We start from the raw sequence: 25,993 nt of genomic DNA on the forward strand, positions 1-25,993 counted from the left end.
CCAAGACCTACTGAACAAGAGACCTGCACATTTGGCACTGCTCCAGCGTGCGCCTTCTAGTTCATGCCTTTTCCTCTAAGGAAGGGCAGCTACTAGCGGCGTGGCGCTACAATTAACCTGTTGAGCAAGATGGCGTCGGTTATTTTACTTCAAGGGTGTAATAGTTTTGTCATTTGTCTACGTTTGAGTATTCATCATTCATCCATTGCCTTAGCAAAGATGCCAGAAAGTCTCACGCATGCATGCACGCAAACTGCACGCAATATTCACCGCTAGGATTTAAAGAAATGCCATATTTGCACCCTTCATTACTAGGTTCCAAAATAGTAAGACTGGACAAATGCACAGGGAGGCAGTGTTAGGAGAGAAATCATTTGTCGAAAGCAGACGATGATGATGATCACGACAAACTAACAGGTCAATCGAGCGCCCTCAATGGATAAAAAGTTAACGAAAGTTGGTGCACGCAGCCCATAGAAGAATCCTAACCTGATGACATCTGGCCGCCCTTGTCAGTAAAGTGCGGACGGATTACACTGGGACAAGATGGAACAGGAGGTGGAGGAGTATGAGGAGCAGGCGCCAGCAGCGCGTCGGCGCAGCTGTCATTGGTGATGTCATCGTCGTCGTCCATGGCCAACTCCATGGCTGACTCAAGTCTCATTAAGTTTGAAAATGGCCCCACACAAAAAATATGTGCAAGAACTGAACACTTCTGCGGCAAGCAGATGACAAGGCCTGTGCCTGCATGCGCTTGACTGAAAACTGCCGCACCTATGAGGTGTGGCGCTGCTGATGCACTGCAGCTGCACCATGGAACTGTTTCTGCACCGCACTGGCACCCGCAGCACTTTTTCACGATTGGTGCTGTGAACCAGCTCTGAATCGAATGCAGTCATTAAGTGCTCTGCTTGCGCATTGCAATTTACATCAGAAAATATAGACAGAAAAAAAAGGGCTAGAATTTTTAAAATGCACGACCAGTAAACTGAAAATTTTGGTACTTCACTTGCCTCAAAACATTTAGCATTTCAAAAGACTCGAATTTTTAAAATGAATGATCAGTAAACTGAAAATTTCTGTGGTTTGCAGACCTGAAAACCTTTAGTATTTTAAAATTTCTCTATATCTTTATGGCTTCAATTTAATGAGTGTTTACTGCAATCCACCATTACTTTCAAGGCAGTGTGGACACACAGAGCATACAAGTGAACATTTAAGGTCTGCTCCATTGAAGAAAGCACCCACACAGGCACAAATGCGAGCACGCCTGCAAATCGAACACCCATCACTGCAGCAAGGATATGCACTGGACAATGCAGCAAGTGAAAGAATCTTAAAAGCGAACATCTTGAGGAAGCATCCCTGGCTAACAGAAATGTTGCAATGTCTTGACGCGCCCTCCAAGTGGTTTCTCAATGCAGCCATAGTCCACACCATCCACCTTCTCATTTGCATGGTTATACCAAATGTGTGGGATGCTGAACGCTCCCCCCTTCCCCCCAAATGTTGTACAATGAATGCTGTAGTTGGCATTCAGCAGGAGGCGTAAATGACCCCTTACTATGGTAAGTGCTAGCTTAATATCAAAAGTTCTGTTTTATACGCTGTTTGTTGACTCACACTGTTGGCGCAGGCTCATGGCCTCAGAGCGGCTCCTGTCCAGGGCATCCTGCAGCTGGCGGCACTTGGATTGGTACTTGCTGAGGCTGCTCTCCAGGGTCGACGCCTGGATCGGGTTGCTGCCACAGCAGATGCCGTCCTTGCCCCGACCACCCCATAGCTTCTGCACAGCACACCCACACAAGACATACTCTGCAGCGAGCTTTGTCTGAGGTCCCAGTGGAATGCGTGCCAACTGCTAAAATAGGAAATCCCTTCTGCTATGCCCAAATCTAGCTTGTGTACTTCAAATGTCATGAAGAAAGAAACATCAGACAAGGAACATTCAGACTGTTTTTGGAAACAAATTTTTAGAGCAAGTGGACAATTAAGAAGCTAATTAAGAGTGCTGTTTCCAGTTCCAGTTTCTTATTAAGCTGGAAATAGCTCAGGTGCAGCACAAATGAACAGTTAGCCACAGAATGAGGGTAATGTTACCAAGCCACGTACTGCACCTGCCTCTCTAATGCACCTCAACTCTGCACATTTTGTCACACTTGACTGCACTCTCCTTCCCCCTCCACCTTAACTTCATGAACCTCTTTCTGCCTTGGCATTCACAGGTAACACAAAATTCCACGGAATAGGCTACAAGAGCTGCGCTGTACAAATGCATTCCCAGGATTAACAGACAGCATGGGACACCTTTGACACATACAACAATTTGTTGTTAATCACAAATTTGGTTCCCAAAGAAATGTAGCACAATTTCGTTTTCAATGGTGATGTGGTGGTACAGTGCAATAGGTATAGAATGGGAGGTAGAAGGAGCTTCCCAGTGCTTGCCGCGCCAGGGCGTTACTTACTCAAGTACAGTGCAGTCAGAGGCAACGAAGAGAAACGCACTCATTATGTCCAACAGCTTACGTAAGTACAAGAAAGAGAAAGCTGCTCATCAACTGCACCTCAAGCCCAGCAGTAAGCCTAATTAAGATGCGGGGCAAAAATCTTAGTTGCATTATACATGGGGCCACAGCTTCAATTCCCTCTAAAATAAAACAGCCCCATTACAAATGCTTAACTCTGGTTTCTTTAATGGTACAGAAATGTGATGGACAAAAAATCGTGAAGCTCTGGATTGGCTTCTTCATGCATTTCTTTCACAGTAGCAATGAAACCAAAAAAAGAGGAAAAAAAATACTACAAGCCCACCTTTTTCTTTTTCTCCATTTCTGTGATCTTAGCCTGGAGGAAGTTGATCAGCTTGGTCTGCTGTGCAATGGTCTGGTTCAGCTTCATCATCTCTGTCTCGGCAAAGTTCTATAGAGCAAAAGGCAGAGCACAACAGAGTGAAGATGCTCGAGCTTTTTATTAAGCTCTTCAAGTTAGTTTATAATAACAGCAGGCCACTGCCATCACTGCAGTGCATCAACTATTGACGATAATGCAAGGGCGTTGTGAGGCTAATTGGAACAAATATCTTTTGTTTGTTATGTCTGTCACCAAAGGCATATTATTTTGCAAGTTCAGATAACCGTTTAAGGTGTGAAAATCAAATGCAACTGGGGCTTAATTCACACTCAAAGGACCAAGTATTTGTTTGAATTAGGGAAGCCATTTTAATGTACTTCGTACTGATGAGCCCAAGGTGCTATATCTCTGTCATACGAGCGCATTCAGTGCCACTTTCAACGAATGACATTAAGCCTGAAGTGTCATTCACGCAGCGTCACACGATGAGCTTTAGTAACACTCGCTGCAGAACGCACTTTCCCCATAGCGAGTTTGGCGAACTCACTCCACTTGGTGCGGCAAGGTGGTGTGTATTCTCAACAGCAGTTCTCAGGCATTAAAAAATTAGTTTTGAGAATTAAAAGGCCTCAAAATGTCCATCTTATTTTTTTGATTGTGCCTTCTAATGAGAAATTTAAAAAAATCATCAGCAACTAAAAATAATACGCACACTTGAACAGCTACTCTCGCAGTGCAAGTGACGACTCCCTTCCGCGATAAGCCTAATGAGTCCGCAGGGTCCCTGTATGCAATTTCAGTGGTTGTGGAGAGCGAATTCACCAGTTTTAGCAGATGCAAATGAACGAGTGTAGTCTTGACCTGAAATTGACTATTGCTTACATTACGGGACGCATATGCACTGAACGGGAAGCACCGGTGGGACCAAAACTGCCGCTCAATGGTTTAGGCAGCCAGCAGCAGTCGTCGCCGTTGCTTATGGATAACAAAATAAGGCCATTTCAATTATTGCGAATGGTCATTGAGCATGCTTCTGGACAAAGTGATTCAAAATGAAGTATTCGTCTTATCAGAGAAAAGAGGAACGATTAGCGAGAAAAGCCGTTCCTACGCGATGTCAGCAACCTGGCTACCTAGTGTTTCCAAGGCGCACGGTCTTCTATGAAGACGTGGAATCGGCAAAGAATAAAGTAAAATCCAGTACACTGCACTGATGGGCGACTTCAATGCGAAGGTGGGCAAGAAGCAGGCTAGCAACCACGTGGTAGGCAGCTATGGGATAGGTAAGATGTACATAATTTATGTACATCTTACCTATGCATCTTTTCAATAAAACCGTTTCAATATGTATATGTATTAGCAGGGGAAAGCTATTAGTCGAATTCACAGAATGAAATAATCTATGGATCATGAATACCTTCTTCCGCAAACAGAACAGGAAGTTGACCTGGAAGAGCCCCAATGGTGAGACTAAAAATGAAATCGACTTCATACTATGCGCTCAACCTGGCATCATACAGAATGTGGAGCCCTCGGAAAGGTGCGCTGTAACGACCACAGAATGGTAAGGTCTCGAGTTAGCTTAGACTTGGAAGAGGTAACGGAAGAAGCTAGTGAAGAGGAAGTCCATTAAAGAGTTAGCGGTAAGGAGGAAAATACAGGAATTCAGGATATCGCTGCAGAACAGATATTCGGCTTTAACTGAGGAAGACGATCTTGATGTTCATGCAATGAACGATAATCTGACAGCTACCGATAATCGACAGGGTACCGGCAAGCTATCTCAGGAGACGAAAGATCTGATTAAGAAACGCCAAAGCATGAGGGCGTCTAACCCTACCGACAGAATAGAACTGGCAGAGCTATCGAAGCTAATAAATAAGTGCAAGGTAGCCGACGTAAGGAAGTTTAATATAGAGAGAATTGAGCATGCTCTAAAGAACGGAGGTAGCCTCTAAGCGGTGAAGAGGAAACTAGGCATAGATAAAAACCAGATGTATGCGTTAAGAGATAAGGAGGGCAATGTCATTAGCAATATGGATAAGACAGTTAAAGTAGCCAAAGAGTTCTACACAGATCTGTACAGTAACCAATGTAATCAGAACGTTAATGACAGAGACAGTAGTACACAGTAATGCGTCATTCCGCCACAAACGAAAGAGGAAGTAAAGAAGGCCTTAGGAGCGATGGAAAGGGGAAAAGCAGCTGGCAAGGATCAGGTAACAGCAGATCTTTTGAAAGACGGAGGGGAGATTCTGCTAGAAAAACTAGCCACCCTGTATTTGCAACACCTTATGACCTTGACCGTACCAGAAGCTTGAATGAACGCAAATGTTACCTGAATTCATAAGAAACGAGACGCCAAGGACCTGAAAAATTACAGACCGATCAACTTACTATCCGTTACCAACAAAATATTTACTAAGGTAATCGCTAACAGAGTAGTGGCAACCTTATACCCCGGTCACACGGGCACTCTAAAGGCACTTTGAACTAATGCTCCTTTACGCTCCCAAAGGAGCACTACTTCAAGGGAGTTCGTCCGTGCTACACGGTCGCGGAACGACCTTCGCAAGAAGTTTTTAGCGCCCTCATCGGCGAAAAGCGTTATTAAAATTGCAAACCTCACTGTAGATGTAAATACAGAAATGTCGCATTTTTTTTAGTAAGTTAGTTTTATAACCGTATTATGTTAAAGCAACGCAATTTTAACTGCAATAATGACATGATTTTCCAAGTACAGAGCATAACATCACAGTGCTGGCCACACTGAGCCGTGGCTACCGTGACGCTCGTATATCTGGAACGAGAGTATGGCGTGGTGAGACTGCCACAAAACAAATGATTTTATATTTTAAAACACCACTAATCTTATGAAGTGAATTTATAAAACGAAAATTGAACGTTTCTTTTCTCAATTTATTTATGCTGTTAACTCGCTGGGAGAGAGAGTACTCCCTTGAAGCCTCAAAGGACGAACTCGAGCTGCCTTGTTTCGAAGCTCCTTTGAGCTAGGTGTCCTTTGGCGCGTCCGTGTGGCAGCGCGCGTTCGTCCTTAGAGTAATGGAGCATTAGTTCAAAGTACCTTTACTGTGTCCGTGTGACAGGGGTATTAGACTTCAATCAACCAAATGATCAGGCAGGCTTTCATAAAGGATACTCCACAATAAATCATATTCACACTACCAATCAGGTGATAGAGAAATGTGCAGAATATAAACAACCTCTATATATAGCCTTCATTGATTACGAGAAAGCATTCGACCCAAAGGAAACCTCAGCTGTCATTGAGGCATTGCGTAAACAGGGTGTAGAAGAGCCTTATGTCAAAATACTGGAAGATATATATATATAGGATAGCTACCATAGCCCTCCATAAAGTAAGCAACAAAATTCCAATAAGGAAGAGCGACAGGCAAGGAGACACTATCTCGCCAATGCTATTCACCGCCTGTTTACAGGAGGTATTCGGAGGCATGAATTGGGAGCAGCTGGGGTAAGAGTTAATGGAGAATGCCTAAATAATCTGCGATTTGCTGATGACATTGCCTTGCTGAGTCACTGAGACAGGCAGAGCAGAACGGTAGGTCATAAAATTAACACGCAGAAAACCAAAGTAATGTTAAACAGTCTAGCAAGGGAACAGCAGTTCACAATTGGTAGCGAGGGGGCTGGAAGTGGTAAAGGTCTACTTAGGGCAGGTAGTGACAACTGATCCGGATCATGAGGGGGAAATAGCTAGAAGGATAAGAATGGGGTGGAGCGCATATGGCAGGTTTTTCTCAGATCATGAATGGCAGTTTACCAATATCCCTCAAGAGAAAAGTGTACAACAGCTGTATCTTGCCGGTACTCACCTACGGGGCAGAAATGTGGAGACTCACGAAAAGGGTCCTGCTTAAGTTAAGGACAGCGCAGCGGTCCATGGAAATAAAAACGATAGGTGTAACGTTAAGAGACCGGAGGCGGGCAGAGTGAGTGAAGGAGCAAACGCGGGTTAATGACATCCTAGTCGAAATCAAGAGGAAGAAATGGGCTTGGGTAGGGCATTTAATGCGAAGGCATGATAACCGCTGGTCCTTAAAGGGACTATGCAATAAATGAATTGAGATTACGTAAAGCAGACGAGAGATAGGCATTTCATCACTCGTCACCCCAACACAAGAATTTTTAAGATAGCATCAATAACAACGAAGATATAAACGATTAAAAAATTACGCTCCTCCTCTCCCCCCTCAACTCATACACACGGGGCATCAGACAAAAATAAAGAAAACAGCTCTGGGACTGGGCCCCGCCCATGAATACGTCATCCGCTGACATTCCTTTTGCAACTTCCAGTTGTCGCCCCTAGCACCCCAGCAGCAGCGTCGGCGGCGTGATTGCGGCGCGCGTTAGGTTTCTTTGCTTGTCGTCTGTTGTAGTTAGCAGTAATGGACCTGGACCTCGAGGTGCGACTGCTCCTCTTATGGCCGTGATGGGCATCAAGCCCTATGCGTTCAAACTGTACCGGCTGAACGCCAGCGACGACAGTAGCGACTCGGCGAGACACTGCGAGTGGCTCCGGAACTCCCTACAGAAGGAGGCGGCAGAGGAATATTGAAACCATATGCGCGAAGGCAATGCCCTGGCTCGCGCTTGCCCGAGAGGGTCGCGCGGTGGCACGAGCAGACGATTTTCACGGCTACCGGAAGTGTGTCCGTGACGTCGTGGCTGCCGTGGCTCCAGCGAATGATAGCGTGTGGTGGCCTGGTGGCGTCATGTGCATAGTGACGTCTTTTTTCACGATTTGAGTTTCAAAATCGGTCACTACGAGCACAACAATCGGCCCGCAATTTTTACAAAACGCGGTTTTTAAAAGTTCATAATAAATTGCCGGCTTAGTTCCGAAGACTTCTTAGCATCATTTCTCAGCATTGAAAAGATTTACAAGCGACTTTTTATTCATTGCATAGTCCCTTTAAGGGTAACAGAGTGGATTCCAAAAGAAGGTAAGTGCAGCAGGGGGCGGCAGAAGGTAAGGGGGGCGGATGAGATTAAGAAGTTTGCAGGCATGGGATACAGCTGGCAAAGGACAGGGTTAATTGGAGAGACATGGGAGAGGCCTTTGCCCTGCAGTGGGTGTAATCAGGCTGAAGATGATGACAGTGAATGTGCAGCTTGCATTTTTTGTCATGCAAACGAGCACTAGCAGAGTACACAGCGATCTCAACATGAGTACTGGAGACCAGTGGTTCTCGTTGGAGCAATCTTGGAGAAATTTTGCACTTATGCGGTAAATGTTCATTGGTGCACTATGATATTCGTGCACTATGATATTCAAGCACTCATTCAGCATGTACACATCAGCACAAAAAATCGAGCACCACATATGAAAATCAACATCCACAGAACCGAAGCAGTTTGGCATGGCTGTGGTCGGGGCAAAGCGATGGCCAAGGCTGTTGGCCAGTGCGGGTAGTGCGGGCTGTGTTCAGAGTTTCAGAGGCATTCCAAATTCTCTGATGTCTTCGTGGAGATCCGTTGAATAGAACTATCTCAATCGAATGCTGATAAAAAATGCATCTAGCAGCGCAAGGCGGCAGACGAGTCGAAAGACATTCAGTTGGAAGGCATTCGAAACACCCATGTAGCAAGGGTATTACTTGTCTCTGATCGTGATGCTATTTGCAATTAGATTTATTCAGATCTGGAAATAAAACTGAAAATTCACTCGGAGTAATTAGGTTTGCAAAAAAATTCTATTTTTTAAGTATTTACGCGAAAGCAAATTAATTTCTCAAAAGTGCTGCAACATCCATCACCACTGCCATCATTCCCAAATGACACTTCCTTTTGCCGTGTGACAGCGCACACCGAAAGTGTCATTTATTCAAGGAAAGTGCACTTCATGAAAGCGTCACTAAACTTGCCCGTGTGACAGGGGTATTAGTTTCAACAGATCAAACATCTGAAATAAACAAGTTCATATAAGCAGCATTCTACTGTATGTCAACTTGAGACCTAGTCTCTCAAAGTATGGCAGAAAACTATGCGAGATTTTATTGAATTGATTTCAACTCCCTGACAATGAATCATAGAAGCTGATGCTCCCCCAGTTTAATAAAACTAGCAGTTCATGAAAATATACCATAGCACCTGTTGGTCTCATAAAGTCAGGTGTGAACTGTAATTTACAAGCACAGCTGACCATACATGACTGGATGGTACCCGAGTACTGAAATTCATCAAAGAAGGAGAAAGAGACATGGAAATCGTTTACATTAAAGCACCAGTTGTGAACACGAATATACATTCGCTGTCAAATGAAACACAAATACGATAACTCTAATAAGAACACAAGAATATAAAAATATTAGCTGTTGAAGAAAATTATGCTCAATGTATATTAAATGGTCCCTGAAAAGCGGTTAAGAAATCGGCAATCAAATGCATGCATTATAAAGAGTAAATGCCACTGATTGTGCATGCCACATACAAGTTCTCAGAAGTGAGATAATAACATACAAATAATTTTTTTAAATTCATGCTTCCATGCCTCGCAGTGGCCTGTGGTGCCAGGCTTCTGCGAAAAACCTCACGCTTCATGTCATGCAGCGCTTCTAACGTCAGCAGTAAGGGGCTGCCCCTGTGTTGCCAAAAATCACAGCAAAAAGGCAGGGTACATGGCCGGTAGGAGACCATGGCGTGTCTCCCTTACCATATTCTCCTGTACTGTCTAGCCATGGTAGGAAAGTGAGTGGAAAAAAAAAAAGAAAATAAGTGAACCACCGATCTGGGTTGGTTGGGTGGATGCTTTCGTGACAGCTTGTAATCTTGATTCCTTGCTTGGTCTGGTGCATGAGTTGAGAGGAAAATGCAGGGGCTGTTTTTTATCGCTGATATCTCAGGTGCTACATACGCTAGATCAAAAATTTTCGTGCCAGGTTGATGGGCAATGTAATAGCTATCAGTATTTCGGCTTATTTTTTACCCTCAGTGGACACGATTTCATTGCCCCTTTAACCCCTCCAAGCAGCAATCTTCATGCCATCAAAGTGAAAATTAAGTGTGCTTATATGCAGTCTCCCTAAACTGAAATCTTCTCAATTTGTTGTTTCTCTCTAAGATGTCTGTTTGCACTTCATTTGATGCTAACAGTACAATCCAGACTATGAGTAAAACATTTTGATGGCAAAACTAAGCAATGCCATGAAAAACTCAGAGAACACAATGTGGTGGCACAGATGTAGGCACAGTAATACAGTTAAACCTGGATATTAGAAAATTGAGAAAAGTCCGCAATTTTTCGTGGCAAGCAGGTTTTCATTATATCCATTTTTCACGTGAGAACGGAAGCCAAAACGAAAAAAATAAATGTTAGATGATATGACCTATCAAACGTGTCCACAGTAAAAGTCGTAAACATTGAGAGACATTTTGCGACCGCATTAATGACACGAGTGTGGCAGCAGCTGCCACTATCCCCACAATGGATCACGTGGCACCGTTAAGCGGGGGTGGGTGGGGGGAGAGTAGGAAGCACCCGCCTCTTCTCATTAAAAAGCGCATAAAAGAAAATCTCAGCCTGGCCATCCGCGTAGCTGTCGGAAGCTGACCCTTTGCCTCCCGTTGCCGGTACTCTCCGCCATTTCCACTCCCACCGTGCGTTTGCTGAGAGCGAAAGCTCTGAAGACTGCTGTGTTTGCCATAGAGAGGCACCAATCGCACTGGTGCATGGCGTGTCGTGTTGACAATGTTCACTCGTTGCAGTTGTAAACATTCCTCTCACGGCAGTTCACATTTTATCATCATGAAACTTGACCATGATTTGGCCATATTTTAAGGAATGCAGCACTAGTTAATGGATAGCCAGCATGGCAAGTTTATTATATCAAGGTCGACTACTGCAGCACCTTCAATTCATGAAGCTCACAAATATACACGCTTTAATGGGGCAGTGTTGAAGAATTAAGAAAGTTCGCAATATTGAGAAATTCGCTGTATGCAGGCTCATTACCTGCAGATTTAACTGTATCCTCATGCAGTACCTCCCCCTCACATGCGTAATACTCCCCCATTTAATACCCTTCAACATAGGGCCGCCTGAATAAATTAATAGCTATATTACCACTGCACAACTTTCATTAATTCAATCTAGTTGGATAGTTCAAACTAAAGTAGAAAGAAGCGAGTTCGATCGCGGCCGTGGCGGTCAAATTTTGATGGAGGTGAAATTATAGAGGCATATAACCCGAGGTTTTTTTCGTATTTTTGTTGTAAGATTTTAGTATGTTACATTTTCGGCTCGTATTATGCAGTTATTATTCAGCGCTATCACCATCAGGCTTCGAGCGAGAAGACGCGCTATCTAGTAGTAGCATCCGTTAGTAGTTATAACTTTTGATACCATTTCATCTCGCTGACCTTGCGATGCCCATGCTATTGCAAGCAGGAGGATTATGCCTCACGCCATGTCTGAACTACGATAGCAGTACTTGGCTGCTCTTTAAGACAAAGTAATCGTAGCTGCCGAAAGCATCAACCTCACGTGAAGCTCTGCTACATGAACTGGATGAGGTAGAGAGAGAATGCAGTTACTGATGCCAAACCGCTGAAGCGGGCATCTCCAATCACACTCTTCAGTTGGATTGCAGACACCTGAGTAAGCATCCCCAAGGTGCTCATCAGTCATGCTTTCAAGAAATGCGGGAAATTGAATGTGCGCAATGGTAGCAAAGAAGAGTTTCTATGGAAAGTTATCTCTGACAAGGGACTCTCAGAAGACAGCACATCCAACAACAAAGATCACTAAAGCCCGAAATGCAGTGCAAATACATTCTTTCAGTGAGCTTTCCTTGCTCGCAATATACCGCATGCTGCGTTGCTCAGAGAAAATCGAAAGAAAACTCTCGGTTCAGCCATTCTCTTATTCAAGCACAAATTTCCCGCAGAGGTGGCATTTGGCAGCAAGTTTTGTTTTATGCAGTAGAATCCTGTCAACTCAAACTTAAAGGGACTGGAAAAAATGTTCGAATTATCCAAAAGTTCGAATTAATCGAATGACGCCAATAAGAATGTTAAGAACTGCTTGCATTACGCTAAATTTATCTAGTAAAAGACTGGGCAACAGTTGCCTGATTTTAAGAGAGAAAAAGTGCAGCAGTGACTGTCTTTCAAGTTTCCATCAATGCTTTACTGCATGCATAGCGCTGCGTGCATATTTTGGAACAAAACTGCTCCAAAATTGTAAGGGCCTCCCACATCCTTCATGGTGTGATGCAGTGGAGCTGCACCTCTACTGCGCCACACCAATCATAAGTAGCACAGTTGCATGTGAAGACGCTTCATTGCACAAAAAGCGAACGGCACATGACAAGCATACAGTTTCCAAGGGGAAAAATGGAAGTTTTGACCCACCGGAAGAACGGAACCACGCGAACGAGAGTGAGGGAAATTACACCAAAGCACGAGAGAAAAAAAAAGGGATAGAAAACACCAGCGATATGCCAATCACAGACCGAAATGGTCACTGCGGGCTGGTGCAAGGCTCAGAAAAGCGAAGCCAAAACCAAGCTGTCGGACTGTTCTCAAAGACGGGGCCATCCAATTTTTGTCATGCCTGCCGTTGCATGCACGTCAAAGTTGCACGGGCGACTCTGCAGTATGGAGCTCATGTTTTCAGCAGGGTTATTTCAGCTATCTCTTGCTGTGCCGGTCCTGCCTAGATGTAGGCTCCCTTCAGCAGCCCATTTTAATTAACTGGTTCGAGCCCTGTTGCATTCGAATTAGCGAGCATTCGATGCCATAGGCTTACATATATGTGCGTTGGCCGGGACTAGGCCAGCAGTCTGAATTATCCGAATTAACGGCAATTGAATTAACGAGTTTTTACTGTACTATGTTTGGGTGAGGTACTGGCCCGAATCCTCCCCAAAAGGTTGAAGAGCGCTCTTCGTTTCGCGTCTCCCTTTTGTCTGCTTTTGTTGTTGTGCCACTGACAAGAGCTGGTGCTGCCAGTACACCTGTTGCAAAACAGTCTTCTTTGGTCCAGCTTTGCCATATATGATGCAAACTTTTGACTAATTGTCACTGATGCAGGCAAGTACCCAAAGCAAATGTAGTATAAAACAAAAATTACCACTAAACTCCCCCTCTGTGAAATTTGAGCATGAACAAGGCAGCGGTTTGGCCAAACAAATTTCTCTGATTTTTCTCTGAGCAGCACACAGTATACAGATAAAAACTTTAGAGCTCAGCTCTTAGGCACCCATCCCAAGGTGGCTTGTAACTTCTCAGCTGCCTTGTCGGCATAACCAAGTGCAGCAGAAGAGGAAAGAAAGCGGTAGTGAGGAAGGAAGCGGAGCCGGTGGAGGTGGCACTCTGTGCTAACTCCATAGTTTCCAACTGACTCCAAGAGGCACCAGCTGTCTAGTGCACCTCTACGCTTCTTTCTCTTCACTCAAGATGAAGGAGATGCTCTAGGCTTCACTTTTAGCACAATTAAGTCAGGACTGATGATTTTTCAATGACTCAACTGATCACATGCTTACAACACAAGGCCATGAAATATCCAGAGTAGAAGAATACAAATATCTCAAGGTATGGGTAAACAAAGGGCATATGCATACACGGAAAAACACGAGCAGTCTCTCATAGCAAAAGGCCGAAGAGATGCCGGGATAATGAAACATAGGGCACTGTGGGGGTACAACAGCTATGAAGTCCTCAGAGGTATTTGGAAAGGAATAATGGTGCCGGGGCTTACTTTCGGGAATGCGGTTCTATGGTTAAGGGCTGAAGTTCAGTCGCGATTAGATGTAAATCAGAGAACTGTCGGAAGATTAGCACTAGGTGCCCACGGGAAAACCCCAAACGAGGCAGTATGGGGGATATGGGCTGGGCATTATTTAAAGCATGCGAAGCTTAGAGTAAAATATTATAAGAAGAACGCCTGAGGAAATTGGATGACAACAGGTGGGCAGCTAAGGTATTGTCACGGAACCAAGGATTGAGACACCGTTCACCGGCAGCGTTCCCAGAAAAAGCTCTCAGGGCGTGTGTGCAAACCTTAACCTCCTTGTCTTGTTTTTTGGTGCTACCTGGGCCACCAGGTGGCAGTATTTAAATACTTATACAGAAAGAGCGTTGACTCACAGTGGCAGAAATGAACTAGGAAACTATAACCAGTAAGTATGCAGGACACAGAGACAGAAAATTAAGTAGCTTTAAAAGACAGGTAAAAAACGCAGAAGGTAAAAACTGGATCAATTCAATGGAAAAGAAGCAGAGTGCAGAGCTACAACGAAATTAGAGAAGACAGAAAAGGAAGGAATCTTTCTATGACAACTCAAGAGTCAATGCCCTACTCCTTGAAGCTAGACCAGGGTGCCTTATAACGCAAAGCTGCAAAAAGAAATTTAACCACGATGATGACACATGTGCAGTGTGCGGTAAATCTGTAGAAACATCTTATACTCGAATGTGGTGGTACACAACCAGATGCCGACGCACGCACAGTCACACTCCCTGAGGACATAGGGTTTAGAGATAACAATGGTCATTAGAATGAATCTGCGGTGGAAGTTAACAAAAAGCAATTGGAGGATTGATAGCTCAAAAGCAGAGAGGTGATGTAAGGTTAGAAGTGTAGGATTAAAACTCTATTTAAAGAAAATGGCGAATTTATAGTGCAATTTATTGACACAGAATGTTTACAACATTCGATTCAGTGCAAAAACAGGGGGTTTTTTTTGTGGAAAAGACTGTTTTTAGTGATTTTACATGCATGAATGACTGAACTGAGACACACACACAACGACTGATTCAATTTTCTGTCTGTTTTCAGCAGACACGCAAACGACAATTTTGCTCGGGTCAAAACCTCCAGATTAGTGCTACGTAAGTAGAAGACAACATTGAGCGGACATGCAAGAGACAATTTTGCTAGGCTCTGAAGATCTGGATTAGTGGTTTCACACTAAAAAGCCAAGCATGGTAGCAACTGCCACAACACCATTTCAAAGAGGATGCTCCTATTTTCCATCCATCTATCCATCCAGAAGAGCAAACAGACAAGCAAGCAAGGCACCTGCGCTCCATGACATTGCTGGCACGGGAAAAAAGCGCTGGGCTGCCCGAGCAGGCTCAGCAGCTGCGCCAAGCCTCCTGGGGTTCAAAAACACCTCAACAGCTGCGTTCAAATCTCACGTTAGGAACTACTACAATTGTCAGTGACTTTTTTCGCCCGTTTTTGCTTCCCCAAGTTACATCTCATGTTATATGTGCGGGTACATATTACATGCGGGTTTTTACAGCATTGAAGTCTAGGGTCTGATGGAAACCCGTCTGGTCAGGATGGTACATGACGAAAGTAGAAGACGCCGAAGATTGTGAACAAGGCTCCCGTGGGGGAGCCGAAACGCCATTCCATCCTTTCTTTTGGCCGGAGCCTTTTACTTTTGTCTTTTTACATCACTCAGTGTTCAAATTAGCCAATTCGTTTGAAATGTAACAAAGGGAACTTTTATATACCAGGAAATTTAACTCTCTGATGGAAGTTTATACTTGTCTCAGCTTGTTTAAAAGAATTTGCTGTACTGATGTGCACTGTAAAGCCTGGCGATCATTGTCTTTGTGCACAAAGAAGTGCTCAATGATCCGAAGTGCAGCTTTCGCAATTGGTCAAAGTTCCTGGGAATGCCAGTCACAAGGGCCAGACACAGCACTCAAGACTTGCTCCCTCACGTGCAGATCATTACACTTGCCACTTTGACAAGAAATAGAAGTTTAGATAAAAGCTTGTGCCCTGTGCCAGATCACACATCACAGTAATGAAGATGGGAGTAAGTACAAGTTAAGATTGCAAGTTACAAAGCATCTCGGTGCTTCTCCTTGCCACACCATGTGTTTCAACAAACGTCCTTGTTCATTCCACACACATGGGTAGCTGGATCAAGCTTACGCACCTTCTGCCCATCCATGTCACTCTCCAGTTTCTCTAGGTACTGCAGGGTATCCCTGTGGGTGGCCTCAAACTCTTCCAAGTCTCGGCTCAGCTTCAGGTTGCTCGCCTTGAGAGACGCAATGGTCGTGATGTGCTGAGTTGCCTGCAGTGGTGGCAGTCACACAGGTCAGCAACGGAGAGAGAGGGAAACTTGGAGGTGTAGGGCATGAAAATGCATGCCACCCCAAAATAGCGAGGGAGATGCATCTAGCCCTTATGCTGCTACCGTCAAACCACACTGCATTGCCCCAAGTAAGATTAGACAGAAGGTAGAGTGCATCAGGCTCAGTTTTTGACAAGTGAAATGCCTGATCGCAGCATTCTGCAGCTTCTGAAAAATGGACTTACTAACAGGGAGAGGACGAAAAGAGAAAAGGGACACCGTTAACAGGCGCTGTTAATGTCGCTGTCTCTAGCACCTTTCGTACCATCCCTGTTGCACTAAAAATGTCCAACTATTCACAGCTAATTCACTCAACATTCTGCTTCACTGAATATAGTAGAAATGAAGCAAGTTCACTGTAAAGCCAAGAAAGGATGTTAAAAGCTGCACCAAAGAATGTCTTGAGCAGTGAAGTCAAACACTGGCCAGTGCAGTACAAACCTGATGCGCTGGACACTTGAGATGTGAAAGAGTGCAAATTCCGGAGCTCAACAGTAGCACAAAAAAGACAACACACAACGAATGGCTTTTTCTTTGGTAGCTTCAAGATGTCTAGGCAAGAACAGCAAAGATGATCAAGAAAATGGCAGGCGTGGCCCATAAAATAACTTTTTTATTGTAAAACCATATTTGTTTCTCATTTATCTAGTCCAACACAAGCGGTTCCACCCATACACACGGTTATACCGTAGACTGACTAGCACCATAAAAAAAAACGCACGTCACAAGTGCGTGGTCTACAAGGCACCATGCATTAGATGAGATTTTCACGGAATTGTTTGCCCTATCAGCAAACTCGAAACTCGACTCGGCTTCCCCCTCTTGAAGCCCAATGCAAAATTCCACAAGCGAGCCTTCCCACATGCCATAATCGACCAAAACGAGCGGCAGAGCTTTCACTAGAAGAGTTCTGAAGGCAACAGGGCGGATGCCATGGGTGTGGACGCTAAGTACGAGCCACGTTACAGACGGATCAAACAAAAAACCATGCACTTTCTCTTTGTGCTCTAAGGAGACGGTGAACCATCTTTTTTTTATCACATGTGGGAAAGCCCACTTGCAGGAATCCACTTTGGTGTCCAATCCTACAAGCGACCGAATATGATCGGTCCACACAGTAAACAGATAAGAAAGCGAAGAGGATGCCTCTGTACTGTTTTCCTGGCACTTTAAACCCAATCATAAAATAGACATAGTGCTTCTTCCACGGTCAGGTTCATAAATCTCAGTGCGGGATTCAATCGTTGCTGAATATTGGAAAAGCTTTTATTACTCAAAAATTCTAATACCAATTTCTCAAATCGAATTTGACCTGAAGAGGATCATATTTGAAATGCACATTTGAAATTTCGAGTACTCACCCACCCCTACATAAAACCATCGAATTCTGTGACAACAGCAGTATATTCCGAAACCCTTGACTAACTTGAAACACTTTCTAGGTTCCCCGAGCACCTAAATCTGCATGTGCCTCAGTCCCAACTTCCCTTTTAACCACTTTATTTTGGGACTGACCATACTGTAGCTGCTTTAGCAGTGTTCCTCTATACAGTCAGTCACAGTGAATATATAGGTGAAAAGCAATTCGGAGCAAACATTTTTAGCACTAAAATTTACAATTTTGAGGTGCACTTCGTAGTAGAGGAACACCGATTTAGTAGCAAATTGAAACACTAAAATTTCCAACCTGGAGCATTTCGGAGCAATAAAACATTGATTTACATGTAGCTTTTAGTTTCCAAATCTCTTAGGTTGGCAAAATATGCAGGAAAAGTTTGAATGTGATGCAAAGTTATGCTACACCATTCAGTTTGTCATTGTTAGCAAAGTGTCCCATCTGACAGGTTTCTGCTTGTAAGTTTTATGCAGTTGCGCCTGTTTATAAAGAACACTGGCCTAGTACGAAAGAGGTCAATGTGGAACTTAAAATGTAATTGCAGCTATGGCACTGAGTGTTGGATAGAGCATATGTCGACGGACGAGGCATTGGTGCTAGAAGCAAACTTGCAGGAGCACACCACGTGGTCGCAATTTTCATCACGAACGTACATGCGATTAAAAAATTTTCCGTGCACAACGTGAAAATGATGGCCGTTACATGCATGCAAAAAGCAGAGAAAAATCCTCCACGCAAGTCCAGCATTGCCCTCTCTCACAGACAGTTTGAGTTCACTCCAAGGCTACCCTAGTTAGGTGTGAATTTTGCGGGACAGATGTGGAGTGGAGTGACACTAATACATTGTCAATGCATCGTGTCCTTCTCTATAACTCCACTTTCGCCCCCCACATGAAAAATATGCGCTTGATTTCACAGCAGGTGATAGACTTTTAGCATAGCATTCACCGCCACAGCTACCACTATCGAGCGCAGTCAGTGCGCACAAGCCAATTGGTCCGAGCACGGCACGTATGCCTGCTGCTGGTGGGCATGCAGTACCATCTGGTGCCCTGGGGATAGTCTGCACATGCTCACTGATGGTGCACGGTAACGGTACACGCTATGCCAATAATCTGTAATAAAAGTTATGATCACATCTACACCAAACCACAGGAAGTGATGCGGTATCATTCAGGGTTGAAGCACGTTTGCCAGTACCACTATACACCACCCAAGTAGCACGCACAGACCATGAATTTCTTCGAATTCACAATAAGCATTACACAGTTGAAAAAGATTATCGCCGAAACTGCACAACTGCATGGCTCTTAGCCTGAAGTGGACGGGCGGATTGCACCTCAAAGCCACCATCAACAACACTGCCTGTGAATTTTCAGAAACGGGCTTTACAAGAGTAACTTCCATTTAGTCAATGAAAAAATTAGACTGCATAACGTCAAAAATGTCTACAAGTCGCTGCCATAAATGCGTGTATCATGAGTGCAGCCTCTTTTCACAAGCTGTCGCCCGTCGGAGCTTAGCAAAGCTGACATTCTGGCAGATGCGATATGCCGTATAAGCGGAAATCACCACATCATCATGTGTGAATTATGCCACAAAAAGATATTTGCGTCTTAATTAAATGCAACTTTCGACCGTTTGGTTCATGCTAGGCCCAATTGTGTGGCCAGTTGGAATCAAGCCGATCAAAGGTAGATTCTAGACTCGAAAGCCTGGCGACAACAATTGGCCTCCATCTCGATGCATGTGCTGCTTGTGTTTTGTCAGCGAGAGACTCATAAATTTGTGCGAAAACTTTGCAGGGCCAAAGATTGTTCGTGCATATGCACGCAAAGTACACCATGGAGCTCCATGTTGCGACGTTTGTTTTTACGAGTACTTTCACTGCAAACTTCGGGACATAAGAAACAAATGCCGCATGACACTCATGCCCTTTATAAGTGAGCTTCAACAGACTTCAATGTTTTGAAATGGCGGCGACAACCAAGATGACTGATTGAATTGACCACAGAGTTTCCTAGTAGTGTATTTAGAAAGAAAGCTGGCAGCGTTAAACTTCATTCACCATAGAGAGGCACAGGAATGCTGGGAAGATGAGGTTTTTTGCTTGGCTTGGCTATTGTTGGGCATAAAACATGGATTCAGCCGTAAAAGTACGACTGTTATCAAAGCAAACCTCGAAGAAATGCTGGGTAAGTTTGCGCATCAGCCTAACACCGAACTTTTATTGCGTTAAATTTATTGGAAAAGTGAAAGACACAGTACTGAGATAACTTAATCTCTGCACAGAGAAGAGCATCGCAAAGCAAACCAATTTCGAGGTACAATCCAAGTTTTCGGCCTAACACAAAACCTTGTCTTCCCAGAATTCCAGTGGTGGAAGAAGTGCTCTTTAAGAAACTCGCATAGAGTGTGCCTCCCAATGCAAGAGTAGCGAGTTTGGAGCAGTTTGATGCAATTTTTCCAATTTTTATCAGAATAGCGCAACTTATTGGGTTCAGTGCAGTTTGGCACATTTTGCACAACGGTGGGACTACTGTAGTCATTATTACCGTGTACTGCCAATTATAAGTCAACTCCAATTATAAGTCAACCCCCAACTCGCGAGCCACCCTGAGCAAAAAAAAGTTTGATTCCGAATATAGGTTGACACTGCCTCACCCTGCGGCCATAGCTCGCAATAAGTCACTCTTACTGGGGCATGTCAAACTACACCGAAGTCAGGTCGGCATTGCCGATTTGACCAAGCAGGAACAAATGTCTTGCCCTCAGGTCACTCACGTAGAGCAGAAATGTGAACCGTTTCTTTTCATATGCTTCGGGCAACCTTTGGCATATGGTCGTGCGTCGCCTTAGGCACAGTCTGTTCAGTTTCAAGAAATGTCACCCATTTCTTTGGCACCTGAACTCAGTGCACAATATGCACATCTCCGCAACGGTGCCCGCCTTCGCTTCAATGTCGTCGTAGCAAAGACTAATTATTAAGGCTCCTACTTGTTTGGTCGTAAGCACAATTTTGGACTGCCTCCTCACTAGCAAGGTATAGTCTTGACTTTGGTCTGCAAAAGGAATGGCGTGTAGCAGCGCGCGAAGATCTTGCTTCTGTGTTTTCTTCATTCCCGCACACACTTTTCTGACACATCAGACTTCCGCCCTGCAGCGACTGTTTTCCGACTAAGCGTAGAAGATTGTTTGTTGCTTGAAAGCCGCACTCTATTGCTGCCGAAGTTGCGGTGGCATTCTGGCATCCGTCAGGCAAAGACACAAACCATACACACCACTGGTAGTGACTGTCACCTCAGCGAAGTGAAATGCAGAAATGGCAAACAGGCATGCAAAAACACGCGAAAACGCTTTTGCGTGCATGTGACTGGTTATGCGGTTTACCATATTTGCTTGTGTAATCTGCACACCCCTAATTTATTGCCTGGGTTTATAAAAAAATAATTTTACTCGCATATTGCTCCCTGCCACGTTGTCGTGTACTTCCTGAAACCTCCGGCACTATAATCTGAAACCACCGAACCGTTGGCTGTTCTGTTTGCCATTAGTCAGCCGGCTCGCACACAACTGTGCCGTTTTATCACCTGTTATCTCTGTTTGTCTCTGACTGCTGGCTGTGCGCGTTTATTGCTTTGAGCTGTGCATTCAAATTCCTGTTTTTTTTTAAGCAAACAGGCTCACTTTTGCATCCTGTCTGACAACTATGAAGTAATTATGCGTGCAAGGGGCGCAAAATTATCCGCGGCTTGGTCAAACTACTTTTGATCCCACACATAGGTCAACTTTACGAGTCCACGCATAGGTCGACTCAGTTACAAATCAACCCTCCCACCTTTGGAAGGAAATTTTTCGAAAAAACATCAACTTATAATCGGCAATACATATGCAGTAATTGAATGTGGGCAATATATGATGTACTGTGCATGTGCATTCCCTTTTTTGCATCCATGAGAGGTAGAAATGGATGGAGGCTGTGACAGGTGGGGTGCCTTGGCCCCTTTTGAAAGCCACTGGCATTGCCCAGGGCTGAAGAGATTGAGGACGCCTGTTCAAAAGACACTGCTCTATGCCACAAGCTATTTAAGTTTATCATTTAAGTTGTTCATTGTTTCTTGTGGACAACAGGCAATGCACAGCTAATCATTAACTTGCTTACTGCAAATCTTCCTATTGTGGAAAAATATATGACGAGCTGAAGTAGAAGACATTTGCATGAGTTGGTAAGGAGACATGATGCTTTTTGGTAGCACACCAATACTATATACAAGTGGAACAACGGTCCTACCTTTATTCTTTTGCTTGCGCCACTATTGGTGCACCACCAAAAAACATGATGAACTGTGATGGGCACACATCCTCTTTTAATAACAAAGCTGAGTTTTTTTGATGAAATATGCATGTTTTAAAATAATTGAAAAGGTAAGCTATCGATCTATGCTCTATCAGGGTTTGCAGTCCTCCTAGGGAGCAAAGGAATGGCAGTGGGGCAGTGGCAGTGGGGCGCACCTCTTCCTTGATGGCGACTGCCTCCTGCTGGTAGGCGGCCTCCCTGCGCTGCCAGGCCTTGGCCGAGGCCTCAAGGGCGCCCAGCTGCCGCCTCAGCTCCGCCACCTGGTCACTCAGCTCTCGCACCTGGGCCTCCCGCTCACGCAGGTGGCCTTGCAGAGAGTCCAGTGCCACGTCTGCTTCCTTTTCCCCCTGCAGCCTGTCCTGGAGCTGCTCCTCCAGACGCTGCCTGCACCACACACACACAACTTTACAGTAAACAACTGCCGAGTACAGAGTGCGCCAGGCTTCCCTAAGAATCACTTCGTGTGCCTACACAGTAGGAGTCGTCTCCCTTGCTTGTTTCATAGAGCTCGAGAACAGCCTCTTTCTAGAAGTCACCGACCGCCACGTGCTCGTAGCATCTGCTGCATGCACACAGAAAGCTGGCTGTGGCTACAGGGACGCTGACGACAACTACGTCCTAGTAATGTTGGCAGCAAAAATTGATTCTCTGGCTCTTTCTGGGTATGCTCACACTTCTCTGGCAGCAAAAGACGCATTTGTTGCTGAGACCATTGAATTTAAAAACTTCCCGCCAGTTGATTCAAACTCCTGACGTCTTTACCAAAAAGAACTAGCTGGCCCCGCTTAGAATCGAATCACAGTGTAGCACAAGCGTCTGAGATTTGGGCCCAAAAATGGATGTTGATGCACGCGTTTTACTTGCAGCCAATGGTGGCAACACCTGCATTTCCTTTCTTGGCCTTTTCCAGCTTATAAAGGCTCTGTTTTCGGCAAACGTGGTCTCTCTGTGATTAGAACATGGTACCCTATCAAGACAGGCCAACTTCTCTTTGTCCTCAGTGTCCCTAGAAGCAGAGCACTGCACAGGAGGAAAAGCAGCGTCTCAAAGGAACTGCCGAAACTGGTGCCACGTTATGCAGCAACCATTTCTGAGCTTAGGTCACTGTGAGCATGCGATGGGTTGCAGGACAAGTGAAAAACGACCAGATGGAAGGAATTCACAGGCAGCCGCTCCTCCCATTAATGCTGATGCAATATCACACAATTTCTTCTGGAACGGCCTAACGGCTAGATTTATGCAAACCACGAATGTTCCCTCGAAGGCACCTTTTTGCACCAACTTTAATGCACCAGTTCATGAGACCATCTGGACACATGTAGAGAAGTCGCCGCTAGTTTTCCGACATTGAAACCCAGAGTTCCATCAAATGCACCATGTGTACTGCACTCGCCAAAACACATCACCAGAAATGAAGCAGTGTCATGACTACCCTGTGCAGTCGCAAGGCACTAGGCCAGAAGTTCCGTCACGAAAAGTAGGAGCATCGCCAGAAGTGGCTGTTTCGCAATACAAAACCCCATGCTTCCCAATTCTGCTAGCAGCTGAGCCAGATGCAACAATATGGCAAAACTTGCAAAAACACACACACAAACAAACAAAAGGTTTCAGAAAATTGAAATCTTACTTGCTAGTTTTCTCCAACAGCAATGATTCCTTGAGCTGAAAAATCCTCTTGTTGAGTTTGTCCACAGTTTCCTTGTGAGCCACCCTGTATTGTAATGCCTATGTTTAATGATACTGTGTATGCCTGTGAGAACTCGGGAAAAACAAGCAATGCTGCGGATTAATAACACACTGGGGATGGAATCGATGCATGAAGGCCAAAGTTGGGATCAAATTTTCAATTTATTTAAACCCGTGAATGAAATCAAAAAGTAACCATGAAATAAATATAACTTAGTAAAAAAAAAAACCCACTCAGTGGCCACCTAATGCTGTTAGACGAGTTGGCATAACAAATGCACAATCCAAGGATTTACTAGTGCATGCCGGTGTTTGCATGCAAACACATTTGGTCCGTACATTTCACTGTTATGAGTAGGTGTGCTGAAGCGACATTCCACATCAAAGTTGATCTGCTTATCAAATACCAACAGCGTGATAAAAAAAAGAACCAGAAAAAATCATTGATTACCGTTCAGCTTCAAAGCCTGCATTTTTCTTTTCGGCCTCTTCCAGCTCCTTTTCATAGCCAACCACCTGTTTGTCTAGTTCCTCACACGTTTCCTTGAGCATCTCCAGAGTCTGCAAGGAACAAGACATCATATGAATGAAATCTTCACTACTGAAGTGGTCGGACCATCAGTACAAAGTGGGCAGTCACCTTGAAGGCGGAAGCTAAAAGAGCCAAGCAAGGCAAGAAATCTATGGAACAGTACGCAGACTTCCACGTCTGCCACAGTGTTTAATGCCCCTTAGCTGCACTATTTTAAAAGGGTTCAAACAAGTCAAACACATGTGTGAGGTACTTCGCCTGCAGACTGGCTGTTACAATGCCAATATTTAGTCATATATGAGCGCAGAGTGAAAATCTTTGCACCTGCATATCAACAGTAACGAAACTTCATAAAAAATTTTTTACATTCTCCTGCAACATCCTAGGCCTTCAGCCAACTGTGCTAGAGCTACCTATCACCCAAAGAAAGAGAAAAACATTCCCCTTGGGGTTTTGGTTCCATGTAAGGACGTCAGTGCCCTCACTCGATGTATTGTTTTCCCAGGTAAAGCTAGCCAGCCTCTGAAATCCACCTTAGTCAAACGGCACATGCACGCCTCTCTACCTCCACTGGCTCAAAATTTACCATCACCTCCAGCTGCACATGTGCAGTGCATGTTAGTAACGCGCGCATGCGAAAGATGGCAGCAGCTGTCAAGAACACACTTGTCAGAGTGGCACGGCGTCATTATGGTGGCCAAAGAGCGACCCTGTACATCCAGTGGTGCTCGACCATCAGCACATTCGGTGGCTTTCGGAACACTTCTTAAGCGCCCGCTATGGAATGGAATAGTCTCTATTTCACGCCAAGTGTGCCAACCTGAGCAGTTCCGCTTCTCATCGGGGGTGTGCTGCTTCACGAATCCACGACAGATGGCTTGCTGGACATTCTGCACATGCGCTTCTCCAGGCGCAGCCATTGTTCTACAGCATGGCCAACTCAACGTGATCGACCGCCACCAGTGCTCGCCCACATGTTATTAAGAACGTCAGAGTACAAATGCACCCTTGTGGAACTGGATTGCGCCTGCGTCTCCCACGCGAATTTGTTTTTAACCAGTTGCAGACATATTTTCACCATTCCCCAGAGGGCGACGCATCTTGTGAAAAAGGCAGACTCTTCATGACCATTGTCTGCATGTGTAACTCCCCTTCAAAAAAAGAAATTAACTTGGCACGTACTGCTATTAAAAGCTGCCCTACAGGAGAAAAAACCTACACTTGAACCCGTATATGTCAAACTCGCAAAAAAACCTCAGAGTTCGATATAACATGTAATATGATATAAAAGGAGCAGTAAATTTAACAGCACACAAATTCATAGCAATAGAAAAAAATGTATTTCTATGACAGACACTGCATGCAGATTACCCAGCGAAGTAGTAATGAATTTATTGTTTCTTCATCTTTATTGCCTCGGAGAGAGCATATTTTTCAATGTTATTGATGGACTTGAAACAGCTTAGACTGCAGCCTCCTATCGACATGCATGCAATAGCGACGAGCCATGCCAAACACACGGAGCACGTCGAAGCATGTGGCCACAGGTTCTCACAAGTCCTTGTCACAATTCACATCAGTAATGGCCTGGTTATCTGCAACGCTGGCAATGATGTCTTCGTCCACAAGCTCTTCCGCGGTCTCAATGTCATCGTCCAGAGATAAGTCACTTACGGCTGCCCCGTCACAGATAGCATTTAGAAATTCGGACAACTAGTTCCACAAATCATCAAGACCCACAACAGCTTTGTTGAGCTCACATGACAAAGAATTTGCTCTGTTTTTTCCGGGAAACCAAAGACCACAATGTCAGAAGCAGTTCTGTATAGTCTCATTTTCGGCACCATTCCATAACCTACTCAGCGCAGACAGGGTGCCTGATAGGTCGATTTTTAGGTCTCAGGTTCAGCAGGAGCCATTCAATCAGACGTTTCCTACAGCCAACCTTCACTGCGTGGATTATCCCCCCGCCCAATGGTTGAAGCACCAATGCAGCGTTCGGCAGTGGCGGTCACAGCCGT

At 44.7% G+C, this 25,993-nt stretch overlaps 1 protein-coding gene across 10 annotated transcripts in view; it reads right to left on the bottom strand.

Annotated features, from left to right (window-relative positions):
* LOC144120462 (citron Rho-interacting kinase-like) overlaps window positions 1-25,993 on the bottom strand; it is a 140,301-nt gene that overhangs the window by 58,519 nt on the left and 55,789 nt on the right. For all 10 annotated transcript variants that reach the window (XM_077652883.1, XM_077652881.1, XM_077652880.1 and 7 more), the window contains 6 exons: window positions 23,892-24,001; window positions 23,382-23,465; window positions 21,910-22,138; window positions 15,801-15,941; window positions 2,815-2,922; window positions 1,624-1,786 (listed from right to left, as the gene is read on the bottom strand). In XM_077652883.1, the coding sequence (XP_077509009.1) occupies window positions 1,624-1,786; window positions 2,815-2,922; window positions 15,801-15,941; window positions 21,910-22,138; window positions 23,382-23,465; window positions 23,892-24,001 (835 nt within the window). The remainder of the gene's footprint in view (window positions 1-1,623; window positions 1,787-2,814; window positions 2,923-15,800; window positions 15,942-21,909; window positions 22,139-23,381; window positions 23,466-23,891; window positions 24,002-25,993) is intronic.

This window comes from Amblyomma americanum, chromosome 2, assembly GCF_052857255.1.
Source record: "Amblyomma americanum isolate KBUSLIRL-KWMA chromosome 2, ASM5285725v1, whole genome shotgun sequence".
Taxonomy (NCBI): Eukaryota; Metazoa; Arthropoda; class Arachnida; order Ixodida; family Ixodidae; genus Amblyomma; species Amblyomma americanum.